Source organism: Centruroides vittatus, unplaced genomic scaffold (genome assembly GCF_030686945.1).
Source record: "Centruroides vittatus isolate TY-2023 unplaced genomic scaffold, ASM3068694v2 contig_549, whole genome shotgun sequence".
NCBI classification, from domain to species: domain Eukaryota; kingdom Metazoa; phylum Arthropoda; class Arachnida; order Scorpiones; family Buthidae; genus Centruroides; species Centruroides vittatus.
This window is the reverse complement of record NW_027122325.1, coordinates 7,075,977-7,093,537: the sequence shown is the minus strand read 5'-3', so window position 1 is coordinate 7,093,537 and position 17,561 is coordinate 7,075,977. Positions and strand designations below refer to the sequence as shown.

At 29.0% G+C, this 17,561-nt stretch overlaps 1 protein-coding gene across 2 annotated transcripts in view; it reads right to left on the bottom strand.

The window, feature by feature from the left end:
- Positions 1-17,561, bottom strand: part of LOC136978755 (protein-L-histidine N-pros-methyltransferase) — a 25,823-nt gene extending 8,262 nt beyond the window's left edge. For both annotated transcript variants that reach the window (XM_067274564.1, XM_067274565.1), the window contains exons 1-4: positions 17,475-17,561; positions 14,418-14,543; positions 9,744-9,934; positions 1,720-1,929 (exon numbers count right to left, since the gene is read on the bottom strand). In XM_067274564.1, coding sequence (XP_067130665.1) covers positions 1,720-1,929; positions 9,744-9,934; positions 14,418-14,519 — 503 coding nt within the window. In that variant the 5' untranslated portion in view covers positions 14,520-14,543; positions 17,475-17,561. The remainder of the gene's footprint in view (positions 1-1,719; positions 1,930-9,743; positions 9,935-14,417; positions 14,544-17,474) is intronic.

The window sequence follows — 17,561 nt, the reverse complement described above, 5'->3', positions numbered from 1 at the left end:
CAAACTCCAGTTCCTACTAAATTTGAGTACCTTTCCACTAAATTGCCTACAAATACTTTAATTTCCCACTAAATTTAATGAGAATCCATCAGCTTGGCAACATGATTACCAGTGATGGCAGTGCACTCAGATGTTGTTCAGTAGCCCATGTGTTTTGCTACAATATTAACAGTTGATTCCATGCCGTTTACATGCTCAACTGTTTCCATTACGTCAATAATACTTATATTTAATTACACTTTTATTGTGTTTAAGTTGTTAATTCATAAAAATGTGTGAAACTTCTAATATCTGGCAATCTCACTAGTTCAGCATCATTCATTCCAGTCCCATATAAGTCAGATTACCAAAATTGTACTGTATTAACATGAGATAAACATTATAATAATTTGAATAAAATACATTTTTGTTAAAAATATATGATTTTATTTGAAATATTATTCTAAATGATGATATATATTTTTATAGTATATTTACATTTATAAATTTATATGTAAAAGTATTAGCTAAATGTAAAATATGTAAAATGCATTAGTTATTTACGATATTTATTTTCATTACATATTTACATATTTTGATTAATTATAAATATATGTTTTTCATAAAAGTATATTTTCAAATGTCAGAAAAATAATATATTACTTTACAAGTGATGTACAGGAATATCCCCATTTATTGCAGTTAACACATTCCAGAAAATTACTGCATTAATTGGAAAATATATTTAATAAGAAAAATGATGATTCATTTGGAAAGAGATTTTTTTCACTTAAAAAATAATTAGAACCGGCTTTATAATGGGTCATAAAATCTATAAAAACTACAAGAGGATAAAATGAAAAGGTGCTATTAAACCTAAAGTTTTATTACTTTGTTTTGCAACTAAACTTTTAAATGTTTTTATTAAAAAAAAGATAAAATTATACACAGTCTCAAATATCATTTTATAATGCTCTTAATGCATTCATGTTTTCTTCATTTGGATCATTATTCAAAATTGTCAATAGTGATCTCCATTGCTCAAACATTTTTTCAAGTTCTTGTACACATTGCTGTCAGCAATGTGTAGTATTTTTTTACTGTAAAGTTTTTAATTATTTATGTGTAAGTAAGAGTTTCTTTGCCCTTTCCTAAAAAGATATAAATTTATTTTAATCGCTTTATAATAAATCAGCATTAATCGAATCCTTCGGCACATATTATAAATCATATAATAGTGAACCCAAAACTAAATGAAGTTGTATTAAGTGAACTATTCCTGTAGTTCATCGAAAATTTAGTATGTATAGGATAATGCAATCCCATTCAATTAGTACGTCCATATTAATTACTGAGAATACAATGTAAAAAATAAATAAAAATTATAATTAACAAATTAAAGTTATTTTATTGATATATAAAATTATTTGCCTTTTACTCAAAAATATTTTAAAATAAATTTATTGAAATTTCTATATTAGGCAAATTTAGAAGAGTTAATGTTTCTGAAGTAATTTGATACAAAATTTAATCATTCTTGGCAAATGTACGAAATCATTGTTAACAGTTTTTGTTATGATGCAAATTATTATTATTATTTTTTTTATGATACAAAAATTATATATTACTAGACGTAAATAAAAATATTAATGATAATAAATATATTTAAGAAAATAGAAGACGAGATGATAAATTTTATAATTTTTGTTCTATTTACGAGTTTCGTAAAAATTGGCTCACCGATAACCTTTCTTTGTCAGGATCCTCTGCATCACAGAGGAGATTTCTGTAACATGAACAGTATCGAAAAGGGAGGCCATCACTTGAGTTACACTTCCATCTCCAGCACCTAAGTCCAATAAAGCTTCTGAATGCCAGTCAGATGCCACACCAAGTAACTGTAGAAATTGTGACTGAGAAAAAACAAAAGTTGAACCTCTCCCTAAAAACCTTTAAAAAAAATCATACTTATTAATGTTGTTGTTATTATTAAAATGAATAATCTATATAAAAAATAATTCGACTAAATATTATTATATTCCAGATTTAAAAAAACATATTCAATTCCCATAAAATCCAGAAAAATCAAGAATGACTTTCCCGCACTACATTTACGATTTGAAGGTATGCAGTCATTCTACTGTATGTATTTTACAAGGCAGAAGATAGTAATACGCGGAGATAAATCCCAACTGAAGTAGGGCACTAAAAATAATGATGTGTGGCATACCCCCGATTAACCCTTTTCAACTTCCCATTATCGTTCCCCGTTCACACGATAAAATTTAGAAACTCCCTTTAGAATGGGCGTATTTTCGTTATCTCTTAAACATCAACGCAAGTAAAAATTGCCTAACAATTTGAAATAAAAAAAATCAAATATTATTTTACATACAGAATTTACGTATAACAGCAATTCTATATTCGCTTTTTTTTTCCTTTTTTTTAATATAAATGTTTGGATATTGTTTTTAAAATTTTGCGTTACAATGATCACAAGAAAATGTCATTGTAAATGAAATATGTCTGTCTGCATAAGTTAGGGTAGATGATGGTCACGAATAGTCCGTGGCCAACCCCTGTCGTTGCCATGGTAACTGTCCAGAATTCATTTCCGTCTGCAACCGTCAGAAAAAAATAAATAAAAAAAGACGGTTCTTCCATATTCTTTCTCCACTTTTGTCGAAAAGCAGGATGTCATGGGTGCGGGAAAATCATTTTAATAGACTGAGAAAAAGTGAATGCGAAAAAAATACTCATTTTTGCTTTTTAGATTATTTCCTGTAGTCTCACTTTGCCCTTATTATTACTATTATTATTTTAAGTTGGCATTTTATGAAGTTTACAAAATAAATCAAACGTAAAAGAACATCCAAATTCTACACGCGCCTTCCTTTATAATCGTTTCCAAAAATTATACACACTATTTACAGTATTTATTTATTTATGAAGGCAAAGAAAAGAACTGTCTAACAGTGAAATGAAAGAACGTGTTTTTAATTCGAACAATTTACGTATACTTCTGTAGGCTAGCCGAGTAATTAACATACTACAGCAACAGGCTGTGAATAGAGACGAAATAACATTCAGTTGATTCCATCTCGGTATTTTATAAAAGAAATTTGATATATAACCTATCTAAAGATTTTGTCTGTCCAACGAAAAGGTGATGTTTAAATTAATTTAACGATCGACGACAAACCTGAAAGAGCAAAAGAAAACTGTATTTTCTCTTTTATCTTCCCATTCTATAGAGATACAGATGAACAGATATAAATATGGTAAAGGGAAGTATGAACGATATCAATACAATACCAAGCAACACGAAAAGAGAGGGGAGTAGACGGTGAGAAGATACGACGAATTTTAGAATTGGTTTCGCCGGCAGGAGCTCTCAAGTAACACTACAAAATGTTTCGGGCAAGAAAACTCAATTTTTTCCTCTTCTCTGTCTCTCTACCTGTCACTGACAGATGCTATACTAACACCTTATCTACATCCGGGTAAATGCAAGACGTCGTTCTCAATGCTACTAGGGGACTTGGAAGGGGGACCCGTCCATCTCCCGAAGATGTACGGGACATGAAAATTAAGCGGCAAGAGGAGATTTGAAACACATCCTTCCTTTCATCTTGTGTGGGGAATGCAAATGGCTGACCATAAAGCAAAGGTCTTCCCCATCTGCCGTTTCTATGTAGGGGGTAATTATTCCTCACACGGATCCCCCTGTTCCATTATGTGAACGACATTAGGAGGAAACCATTAGTAAGATGGTGAAGAAGTTATGATTTTGGTCGGGGAACGGGCAGAAATGTCATTAGGGATGGACCCGGATGGGATGGTATGACTTAATAAAGAATGATACCCTTCTATCTCAAACTGGATGTCGTTTGATTAGTCTAACTATCCGAAACGATCGACTATTTTTGTCGTCGATCGATACCCGTGAATATGATGTCAAAATGAATCTTTATCCTCTTCAAAGGCGAAAATCGAAAATTCATCACTTTTTGGGCCATTTGAATTAAAGCGAATAGTCTTTTACAACCGAAAGTGTGAAGAATTCACATTTTAAAAATGTTAATTTTAACATTAAGTCACAAAAAGTCGATGGGACTTGTATTTATTTACGGGTAGGATTTGTCGAAATCGCGGTTATATAATAAAAATACGGTCTACAAGTGAGCCATAGTGTTACAACTGGAACGCGAGAGTCCACGGTCAAGGACATGGTTGTATTCCGGTACGTCACTTCCGCAAAAAACATTTGATGGTTATATTATTTCTATTGCTTATTGTGCGACCGGATGATATTTTACCCATTCTAAAATTCATTTATCGTCTAAGAACAGGAGACAATTTACGAGGTGGACGTCTACGTGAGCGGATAAGTGCAAGACAAGTTTTACTCGGGCCCGTTTTTAAGTGATAGGTGACCGCTGTATATCCCCGCCTCTTGCCATTGTTGTCCCGTGCACAGTTTATAAACTGCTAACGGACGACCGTTGTTGAATATCTACCGCCCTATGTATTATACATAACATCCCAGAACACTATAGCAGATAATTAATCCGAAGACAGAAAAATGGCTTCGGGGAGCAATAACTTTAAGTTTTATTCTGTTCCAGACGATGAGATAGGTTTTCTTGGATCGAAATATGTTGGCGAGTGACGTCAACTCGTAATTTCAGAACCCAGTTGAACACGTGATATCGAGATCTCGTTATGATTAGTGTCTCGTTACATCCACTACACCTACATACTTTTTTTTTAATGGTTAAAATCGAGATGAAGTAAGATGCATTACGTATAACGAGATGATTATTTCTTTCTATTCCATTGTCTTATTACTAGTTACATGCTTCATCGTAAGATGGCGTTACTTGCATGGCACGGAGCCGGATAGGGATAATAATTTAATATATAAAATCGGACATTTCTGGACTATAAAGAATAATCTATATCCACGGCTGTTGTATCGAATGAGTTTCCTTTGCCAGGAAACTTAAGTTGTTCGCATCGGTAAAGTTACGAATATTTATCATATGCCAAAGATGACAAAAGAGACGATCGTTTCTTCGGAGTTGCAACTGAATACGCTCCGGCTTTCTTTTGTATGGAAAAATTTTTGAGAAGCATTGAGGGAAAGTGTCGTTTGCAGGGTTTTGTCGATGAGGTCAACGACGTCTTATCGTAACCAAAATGGACGATAACTACTTTACTCGGTCTTAAATACATATTGCATTTTCTTAGTTGTTGTCAGGATTGATATAAGTGGAACCACTTCGTGTCGTGTAGTTGAAGAAATAACGGGTGCACGTCAGACGGTACTTCACAGAAACACATTAAACTTTTCTCAGAACATTAACGTCTGTCACGAAATCCGTAACACTCACTCCCTTCTGTACCCGTCGTTAATTACAGCTGGTCGTGTATCTGCCAACTTCTCTTACAGGGCACGTCATATATTGCCAACTGTTTTGTTCAATATTTCTTGTCCGGTTTTTTCAAGATATCGTAAATAAACTATAGACCAACTAGCAAAAATTAACCAAGTTTACCTAGCAAATATTGCCATAATGCTAGAGCAGATTTCGCAATATACTACTGCCTTATATCCACCAAAATCTAATACCAAGTACTTATACGCACACCAGTTTTTTCCATCAAAAAGTATTGTGTGATTAATAAAATAACTGAAATATTTAGATCCCAAAGACTTAAAACAATAATTAATTTAAGCATGTATAGAGCTTTAAAATATATTACTACACCGACTGAATATAAATCCAAGCACAGGTACAAGAATTGAATTTAAATTTACTGAATATTTCTGCAAGAAATAAAAAAAGCTCACTCATTATTTTAATTATGGAGAAAGCAAATTTTATGATTGAAAAAAAAAGAAAAATATATAACCATAAAATTCACAAGTATTAAAGATAAGTAAAATCTTACTCGAAACACTGAGAAATATTATTCAGATAGCGTGTCTAAGGGATATTAAATGTCACGAACAGATAAATGGGTAAGGCATCTATGTGAACTTATAGCCCTCTTAATTAACAAGCACGTCGTACGTCCGACATGAATCTTTGCTGTAACAACTCCGTCAAAATAATATACATTTCGTTATTTAAGAGTGTTCTAGACGAAGATCGTATCTTTCCTTTATATTTATTATCAGGTCGAGCATTTGTCATTAGACAAATACGTAATTTACAAACATTGTAATAAATGTTTTGCTGATTAGACTCAAAATATCGAAAATATAAAATTCCTTTACAAAATATTTGTTCGATTTAACAACAGATGGAAAATAATTAATCGATCTACATCTTCGGTTAGATTAATTATTCATTCAAATTAATTCCACGAAATATGTAATTTCGGAATTCAATTATATCTAAAATCTTGAACAGGTAAGTTTTGAAAATAATTCTCTTCGTCGGAGGACGTAAATTAGAATTCGTTTAAACCGGTGATTAAAACGATTCCTCTAAGAAAACTCGATTATTTTAAAATTAAAAGTATATAATAAATAATTTTAAATTTATAAATGGATAATGATTTATTGGTTATTTTTAATAGATTTATTTATAAAATATCATCATAAATATCTTATAATAAAATTTTAGCATAATACAATCACTTTATACATACTTACTTCGAATTAATAACAAACATTAGCTCTTGTTTTAATAAATACTTAATTATTTTTATTGGCAATAAATTTTATATTAAAAACCATGAGTTACTAGTTCTGCTTAAAATTAATATAAACATTCATGATTGATGTGCAAATTTACGAAATTATTTGTAAAAACGTCTTCATTGTATGTAGCAAAAGTTGTGGTGCTTTACGATCTCTCTAAAAATGAATAATTTTTGCAAAATTTGCATAAAGTAAATTTACATATTAATTTGAAGTCGACTTTTTATTTATTTCTTTTGTGTTTAAAAATATGATTCGTTGGATTTGATTTAAAATTTGAATAATTTTTATAATTAGTTTAAGAGGAAGCGCGGATCTATATTTGGGATAAATATTTACAATTTGAAAGTTTAACAATGACAACTGCAGAGAATATCATCAGTGGTGCAGAATGAAAATTTCTCAAATATAATCCACGAGGAGACCCCCATTTCTCCCCCATGGCCGAAGCGATTTTCTATCTGATCTCTTCAAACTGTCCACAGCAGCAGAGCGAAGACCACCTCAGTGAAATGTATGCCGTTTCCAAGAGTTCAACCTTTCCTCTTCGTCCGCCGATCAATTTAAAATTCCATTCGGGGTGTACCGCTTCAAAGAATTTGAATTTTGTGTATTCATGCTGGCAAAGCAGAAATTTCATATGCAAATTTTCTTCACCTCGTTCGTCCAATGGGAACTTAGGTGAGCTCCGCCCCTCTTGGATTATGAAAAAGCAACCAATCACTGCAGCCACTAAAATTATTGATCCTTAGTTCCCTCGGAAAAAGGATGCATCTTGTTGCCATGCCTGTCTCTCGTCTGCCTTTAGGCCGATGGGGGATAAAAACAGTGTGACGTAAGATGGCTGAAACGTCTCTCGTTTTCATCCCTTTTTTTCTTCCGAAGTCACGATTTAGAGATCGAAAAAGACCTATGGACATGATACTTTAAGTTAGAGACGCAACTCTGTTTTCTACTTAGTAATTGCAACATTTTACTAGACGAGAAGGAAAAAAATTAATCGGGGACAAGAACGTATATAAACTCTTAACTACTAATATATATCAAGACAGGAGACAGACTGGCAGAGAGAGATGTTCAATGAACCACAACATTAACTGGTACGTGACGCGTATTTCGATGAGATAGGGGATGGATTTTTTAGCCCCAAACACAAGTAAGAATCCGACAGATAATGAGCAATGCGGCAAAACAGGGTGGTGTCTGGATTATAAAAGGTGTCTCTGTTGCGAAAACTCGTTTCCAGTTTGCGAACTTTTGATCTCGAAAATCTGGAAAGGAGCCGAGTTCTGTGCGACACATTGCAATCGAAATTCATAAAGTAAGAACACAACAGTTCGGTCACTCAGTGGCGATAGTTCATCTATTCGAGAACGGGAATTGGTAAAAGGGGATTCACCAGCTGAGAGTAATATCAGTATTCTCCGCCAGATGGCATCGAAGCGATACGCCACATCACGTGATAATCCGGTGAAACGCCGTCTTTCTCCGATCGACTTTCTCCCCCTAAGAAAAAAAAATGGGCGGCACTAACTATTGATTTTTCTGCCTTTTTTAAAAGAAACGTGTGACCGTAGCCAAAATAGTTTGCCAAGAAATATTTTTGCATTTATTTCATTTCTTCGCCAGTAACTTGATACGCTTAATAGAAATTGTACCTGTTGGCACGTGTCAGAGTGGGGAAGGGTAAAAAAAAAAGGATTAGGGGGAAGGTGATAAAAAAAAAACGTTCGTCCCTCCTCTATGTGTTACAAACCACATTTCCATTCATAAAACTCCATCGGCATTTCACACCAATTGAGATGTTTATCAAGCCCATTAAAATAGGGAAACAAATGAGATTCATATTATTATTTTTATTTAAATTCGTATAGGTAACAAATATTGTTTAAATTGTCTATTTAGAATAACTTTGACTTATCACTAATAATAATTAAATCTCAGATTAAAATTACCATTTAAAAACATATTTTTAAAATATTCTATTCAAAATTATATAAAATTAGTGATTGGAATTTTTAGAATTCTTTAAATAAAAGTCAAAAATGACCATTTGTGAAAACGAAAGCGTTTAAAAATGTTTAATTCAACAGTAAAAGAGGGAGGTAAAAATTAAGTTAAACCGGATCCACAACTTTGGATGATTTCAATTAATAATGCCCATTACTTCAATGCTTATTACTTGGTGCTAGAAATCGTGTTTCTGTTCGTTTTACGATCTGCGTAATTATCTGACGTGCTTCAAACATCGGAGAAGTGGAATTTATCTTCCGGCAAAGAATTACGACCCAGCTTAACTTCACCAGAAAAAAAATCTGTACTAATGAATCTGCATCAGAATTAAATCCCCTTTTTTTCTTCTTGGTGTCACTCTCCTCGACGTCGTAAACCTATCCGGATCACGTATGCATGGAATGACAAAATACGTGTATGTTTTTTGAACTTAATATTGCTTTACAATCGAGAGACGTGATATTAAAATAAAATTCCTCCGCAAGCGGCGTAATGATGAAAGACTTCTCAGAATTTGATCATGTCTGACCGATTAATGAATGTATAAAATTACATCTCATACATCTAATACTATTTATTATTATTATTATTATTATTATTATATTTGTTTGAATTGTTGGGTAGCTGCATCTGATTAATTCAAATGGTGTCCTGACCCTAACACTTCGTTCCTGTCGCAGATTTTGGTGGAACAGCACGCGAACGGACATGTCCAGTTAAATAACGCGTGAGTAACTAGAACATTTCCTGCAATTTAAAAGCAATATCTACAAATTCCATTGTTTTATATGTACCGGAACAGTTGATGGAAACGCAGGTGGGATAGACACGCGTTACTTTCATTACAACTGTTTCCTGGATATTTACAATCCTCAACGGCGAATTTCGGGAAGTCATTACAAATATCATATTCATTAGAGCAATTCAAAATTTTTAAATAAGATCTGAACACCGTTTTAACACATACTTTTCCTGTTGTTTTTATTTCAAGACATATATACAAAAATAAAGATGATAGTCTTCATGCAATACATACCCATTGATAGAAGTTTGTGTCATAAACCAACAGAGAAATGCTTTAGCTAGTGAATGGAACACTTGGACAAAGAACCAATCGGATTTCTCGTAACACGTTTCTAAGAAGGCATTGGTGTCCTTGTCACAATCAAAAGCGATGTAGAGATCTCGAAGGTCTGCGGTCACTCGGTCAAGATCACATCGGTACCACTAAGAAAAAAATTCCTCAGTACAATATTTCGACGAAAACATTATATTCTATCCACACTGAAAATACTTTCTAATAATATAAATAATAAATTCGTTTAATAAAAGTATTTTTATAATTAATAAATGAATAAATGTTCAGTATTTGATGAGTTAGTTTAAAATTATCGTTTATTGAATTAATATAATTAAAAAGTTTCAAGAATTAGATAATATACGAATAATAAACAAAATTGTACATCAATAAATCGATGTAAAGTATATATCGGAATAAACACCTGTCAGATCTGAAAACTAATTATATCGTAGCTGTTTGAAATCTAAATTTACAGTCAATCCAAGTTTATTATTGTTCTTATTGTTTTCGTCCGAGTCCATATTTCAAATCTATTGTATTTACTGCTGATTATTATTGGGCGCATATGAATGAGAAAACGTGCGAGCGAGTTAATGGACGAAACAGCGCAAACCACCCACACTAGACTAGTCATTAAATTAGAAAATATAAATCAAACTGTACGGTAATGTACCATACAACTAGCGTTTACTTCATTTAATTGCTTCTCGCAAGGCGAAAACTTTCGGTTGCACGCACGAGTACGAGAGTGGAGCCAGTTTGTTTCGACCGTTTAATATAGGCCCAAGCCAACCATGTGAAGTGATTAGTGGGAGTTAGACCAAGGGTTACTTAACCTCGTTTCTTATTATTATTATACGAGATTGGAATGAGAAGGAAGAAAATAAAAAGAAACGAATGTATGAAATGAAAGATAACGAAGGCCTACTGTCTATGAAGTTGAATATATTATAATATAATAGAGCCACTTTCCTAATATTTATGGAGTGGGCACATCAAAATGAATATTAATGACAGTGAAGTTTAAAGGTTATATATTCCGTTTCCGCGGAAACATATTAATCTCCTCCTCTCCTCCCCCTCACACTTTATTCTATCGATCAAAGATGGCGGTGATGGACTATTTTCCGGATGCTACCTCACAGTCCAAAAAGGCAAATCATAGAAACATGCAGGTAGAGCATGCCAGGTTGGCTTTAAACTTCGCTTAATCTATGAGGTCTTTGAATGGCCGAGTCAATAAGAGACAGTAAGCGAATCTGAATTTTCAGTATCATAACGTGTGCAAAATAACGAATTGCATCCTGTAAAAATCGACGGTTCGACAAATACAATTATTCCTTATCCTTCCCCTCTTGAGAGGAGAGAAAAGAGAGTCCAGCCGGCGTCGGTCCGCCAGATCAATTTTTCAACGCAGGACCCCCATTTTTCGATCCCCGGACGGTGAAACAACAAACATCTTGTTACTTCACACGCTCTGAATATCAGTAAAGCTCTAGGGACTTACAAATGCTGGCCATACGTAAATTATAGCTGACGTTAGAAGTACTTTATGATATGAGAGATCCTTACAAACTCCACTCCAGTTTAATTTTGTCAAAAAATGACAATATAAAATGTAAACTCGCTGTAAAATATCAAAATTGTATTTCAAAAATACTATATATAAAATTCTCTACTATAATCCAATTTTATAGTCAATTATTATATATCGTATTATGTATGCATTTTTTTTTTAAATGCTTAATTTTGATTTCTAATTAATAGGAAGAGGGATTTTATTCCAAATAATTTCGAATAGGCCATTTACCCCGAAACATTTTTTCTGTAATGTGTACAGTTGGAGTCCAGCTAATTCACTAGTTCTATCTGTCATTAATTTATAGCTCTCTATGGCGTTCCGACACGAAGTAAATTTATGACTATTCTTTCGTATAAATAACAGTAAGACACAACTCACCCCATTTTCAATCAACGTCAAGAAGTTTTTAATGAACTGCCGAGTATTATTCTGGCATACGAGTCGGCGGCGTATTAATTGCCATGATAATGGAAGAACAGGTTGCTAACAATTGTTTACTTTTGCTTGCCATTTAAACAAAAAAAAACGCAAAATGACATTTAAAATAATCAAATACACTAAACTTTTATAATTATTATAATTAAAATTTTATTTTAATTACAATAAATATAAAGGATGACAATAAATCAGTAATTATATATATAAGTTATTTTCAAGCAAAGTCATTAGGTGATAGCATAAACCTATTTTGTGTCAGATATAAGAAATTTTATATTAGCTTTCAAAGAACCTTTCATCTTAAAAAAAACTAAATACTTACATAAACTTACATATATCAAAAACTTATCAAAATATCGTAAAACATATATCAAACTTTAAAATGTTAAACTTAAGTAAAATATCTTTATAAGCTTATGAACTATGTAAGCAAATAAGTAAGTTATTATTTATACCAAAATTAATTCTCTTAATAATAATTCTCATAAAAAAATTTGATAACAAATTTCATTACATATAATGCTGGCAAGAACCTATCTATTATACTTATTTGAGCTAAAATGCTTCTATATTTAAAAATATATACATTAATATAATTATTATATAAGAGATTTATTTCAAAAAAATCAATTAAAACCATCTTTATATGAAATTCTTTAATTCAGATAGTTAAATATTATTTTTTGAATGAAAATAATCTACCAAAGAATGATATTGCTTTAAAAATATTAGGTGGTAACACAGATATTATGATAAATACATATGTAGCACAAATGAAAGCTATTAAATTATTAACAAGTAAAACTAAAATAAATTTTTGATAATCCAAGCTCTGTATAAAAATGAATGACTATGAAGAATTAATATATGTTTTAAACAAGAATTTCAAAAATTATTTTAAAAACTAATATAACTTAGATATTCAATGACAGTAAACTAAAATAATTTATTAATTAAATTATAATATGATATATTTATAATTAACTTTAATTTATTTTTGAATATATTATTATATATATACATATATTTTGTTTAAATTTTTATAGTGTTTTCCAATATATTTAGATGAGCCTTAGAAAATTACAATACAAAATAAATTTAATAACGTAACTATAGATATCTGTAGAATTTTAATGTTCATGCTTTTAATGAACTTAAAAAAACTGCTCTAAAATACAATGTAGAAATATGAGAATTGATAATATTCTGATGAAATATGAGAATTGATAATATTCTGATATTTAATTTAATGCAAATTTTAATATTTAAAAGTATTAAGGTAAAATATGTTCTTGAACATAATTTTACAGAAATATTGATAATTTATTATAAAATGTTTTTAACAATTTGCATATTAAACTGACATATTAGTTAAATTTCTTATATCTATAATGAAAGTTTATAGGACTGCTTTTATGTACAGCACATTCATTAGGATCAATACTTATCTACATACGCTGTATTTTCAGATAAATACACTTAGTTTATATACTAAATCTGAAATTTGATAACTTTTTTAATTAAGGAGATTGAATAAGAATAAATTAATAACAAATTTAAAAAAAAAATTTTGCATTAATTAGTTAATTATTATGGAAATTAATTATATAATTAATATATTAAATTTACATTACACGAAAATATTAATTATGCTTTAAGGATTAATAAAATGAGCTCTATTATTATAATTAAAAAAACTATTTATATTATAAATTTGCATCGATATATTCAATATTTAAATATTTAATAAGAAAAACATCTTAAAATATCATTAACTTTTGCAATCACGGAGCAATTTAGATGTATTGAATTCATGAATTTTAAATAGTCTAATACTACATATGCTTTCTTATTGTTCAATGTCTAATGGCAAGATCAAGTTTCCAATCATATGAAAGAGTAGAATGACTATTGTTAATAAGCTAAGTCAGCTTGGTGATGCATGTTCCTTATATTGGTCATCTATTTACAAACTTGATTAGGAGATTGGTGAGTATCAAGACTGCCCTACTTATTATTGCAAGCAATAAATATCATATGACAGCTACAGCTTCAGTCATCTTTGGTATGTGCCACCTTGTAAAGCAATCTGCTATTGTTCGTTCAGAAGATATAATATCTAATATCTAACAAGTATTGGTCATCTCTTAAAGGTAATAAAAATGAATGGCTAAGAAAAATGTAATATGTGGATTCAAGAAAATCTGGCAAATTAAGTATTTTGAATAAAATTTGTTTTGGCAAGCAACATAACTATAACAATATATCATTGAAAGAAACACTTAAATATTAAAATGATCCAATTTTACAAAATAATTATGATTATGAATATGATTAATAAATACATTATACAAGTAAATATTTAATAATTTTGTTTATAAAATTTTATTATGTATTATATAATACATAATATGGTAATGATTTTAAATAATTTTACAATTAGTAAATTCAAATTTATTTACCAATATTTATTTTTTTTAAATAAAATGTCCAGTTAAAACTAGAACATTTATTTGATAAATGTATGTTATTAATTTAAAATTTTAATAAAAGCTTTAAAAAACCTAATTCAAATTATTTTTATTTAATATATAAATATAAATGCTTACCTGTGAACGATCAAAATTTCTTAAATGTTGTTCTTTAACCATTCTATCATAAAGAGATTGGGCCAACATGCTACGAAAATATGGTCTCTGAATGCTTGCCATGAATATGATGATACAGTAATAACTCTAAATGATTTTTAAAAATTTATCATTAGTAAACTGATTTTATAAGTTTTGTAGTTTCATTACAAAATAAGCAAGGTATAAATTGAATTTAAATAAAATTGTTTTTATTATAGTTTTGATACAGTTCTTCCAAAATTAATAACAAATATCTATATTTCCTACAATTTCAGTGTTTAAATGACAATTTACTGAAAACTAATAACTAAATTTTCATTAATACTTAAAAGAATCAATATATATACAAAATATTAAATAATAAACTTAAAAACAGTAACTATAAAAATAATTATTTTAATAAATAGAATATATTTCTAAAATTTACCTAAAACATTCGAAGTTAACTAAATGTTCATGTAACAATTACATACAACAGCAACATCATCATTCTAATTTTATCTGTACACATTGTGATTTTTCCATCTATAACAGTTTCATTAAAAATTAATTTAGCAACTTAAAATGTAGGTATGTAAAATATTCAGACAAAATTAGATTTTTATAAATGCTTTTCAAAATATTTTTATGCAAAATTTTAATATAGATTTTTCAGTTGGTTAATAAATACATTAATCATATATAAGGTTTACTGGAATATATTTTATCAAATAAAATCTCACATAGGCTTGATTTTGTTATAATAAAAGATTCACATTCCAAAATTATCAATAATAATAATAATAATAATAATATTGGTAAAATGAACACAATAAGAATATTAGTCTTTCAATTAGGAGAAAACAAAAATCAAATCTTCAAATTTTCCTTTCATTCAAAACTACAATAGTTTTATTTAAAGAAATAAAGTTAAAGTATTGATTGTATATGCTGTCAAATAACTAAGCAATCATCTTGCTGAAAGTCTAGATTTCAAAAGGGAAATCAATAAAATGTGAATAATTTGAAACAAAGATACTTTACTACATCAAAGATTACATTTCATTTTATAACAAATCTTAGAAACAGATTATTTTGACAAAGAAAAGTACTGTTTAAAATTAAATATCAAGTTTTATTTAATTAGAATAATGTTTTAATCTTAATTAATAACAACATGATAATATATAAAGCATTTTTCTTTTATTACTCTTCTATTTCATCGAAATACTATAAGTTATTTCATTCCTATCTTGAATCACTCTAAATATCAAATTTTTGAAATAAAAAAAAAACTTATAAACATACTCATTTACATTCTGTTTGAGTTTTTAATTCCAAAGCAAAATTAATTAATATTTCAATCATTCTTTGAAATTAAAAATCCAGATATAATTCGTCGAGTCTTAGTCAATTACAATACAATCCATATTTTCAAAAACCATAATTTTTATTATTATTATTATCGTTATCTGTCATCAATCAATAGAACAAACACACAATATAAAAATTAATGTATCTTTTTTTATACTTGATAGCTTTTTCTAATAAAATATTTTAATCAAAATATTTTAGTAGAATTTTGTATTTACATTTGAAAGTATAACATAGGACTATTAATAATTTGTACATAATTTTTTTTGCTTTGAAAATACATCTATAAAATATTTTCATATAATCTATCATCATATATTCTAATATATATATATAAATTTAAACATTTATAAATAAATAATTTTCTCTTTATATTTTTGATTTTGAAGCTATTTGCTATTGTTTCAACAATGTCTTTACAATGATTTTATTTTGTATGAGTCTGAATCTCAGCTTTAAGTACATCTATCTACCAGTTATAAATAATAGTAATTGTATTAATTCTTTATTAGCTATCTACGAATTTTACAATAATAATTCTAAAAACTATTAAAATGTTTAATTATTAGAAAAATTTTAAAAAATGACTTATTTAGTTTAATTAATTTTTCCAGAAGCACTCATTTATAAACTAAAATATTGCAGTTTATTTATATTATTATTCTTCTTTATACATTTCCCCCCCCCCAGATTATTTTAATGAAATCCTAAAATTCAATAATTTCATATCAGTATGCAGTATTAAAAATATACTATAACATATTTCATTTTTCATATTGCTAGAAATTGATCAATCCCTATCAATTCACATTCATATGGTTATCGAGTCAATAATTATACGATTAATTTGCACCAAATTATTTTTGTATAATCTGATAATTTCAAAAGTTACACACAATTTTCTGAAGAATTATCTGATTATAAATATATCAGTGTTAAAAACAGTAGACATTTACAATTTTATATTTCTTAAAAAATTATAGCATTCCCAATAAAAGTGTTATTGCTTAATCTGTGTTAAAACACACCACAAAGTATTGTATGATGCATGACTTTATATCCGCCTGATAAATTGAATAATAAACTAATTCAATTTAAATGTAAATATTTGAACTATTCGTACATAAATAAATTGGTTCCTTTTGTCGATATGTTATATAAAATATATATATATATATATATATATATATTTTTTAAAACAAATTTCAGCATTTTTCTTCCTATTAAATTCAGTACTTAGTTAAATTTTCTTTACAAATATTTTAATCATTTCTGTTATAAAACATCGTAAGACACGTGACAATTTAATAAATTACCGCGAATTAATCACACTCCATGTGACTACAATTTGAATATTTATTGACTATAATTGAGAACAAACATGTGATTTTTATGTATTGAAGCAATAAGAGTTTCCCAAATATTAAGCTATGAGAAATTGCATGGTATAAATGGCATTTTATCTAATTTTAAATGCTTGATTGAATAGCATCGTAACAACAGATCAACTTAAGCCTAACATCTAACAGACATATTGACGTTACGTGCGTTTTAAACCGACGAATATGGAATTATATTACAAAAATATGGAATAGAAACTAGTAACCTCTCGACATTTTCTAATTACGAAAGATATTACAATCGTGTACGATTTTATTAAATCCAATTTCGCTAGTTATTTACCTTTGCTGAATCTTTCTGGCGACCTCCGCGCTTCCTGGCGGTAGGAAATAGAACTACGGTGACCGCTACGATTGAAAACGTAATTTG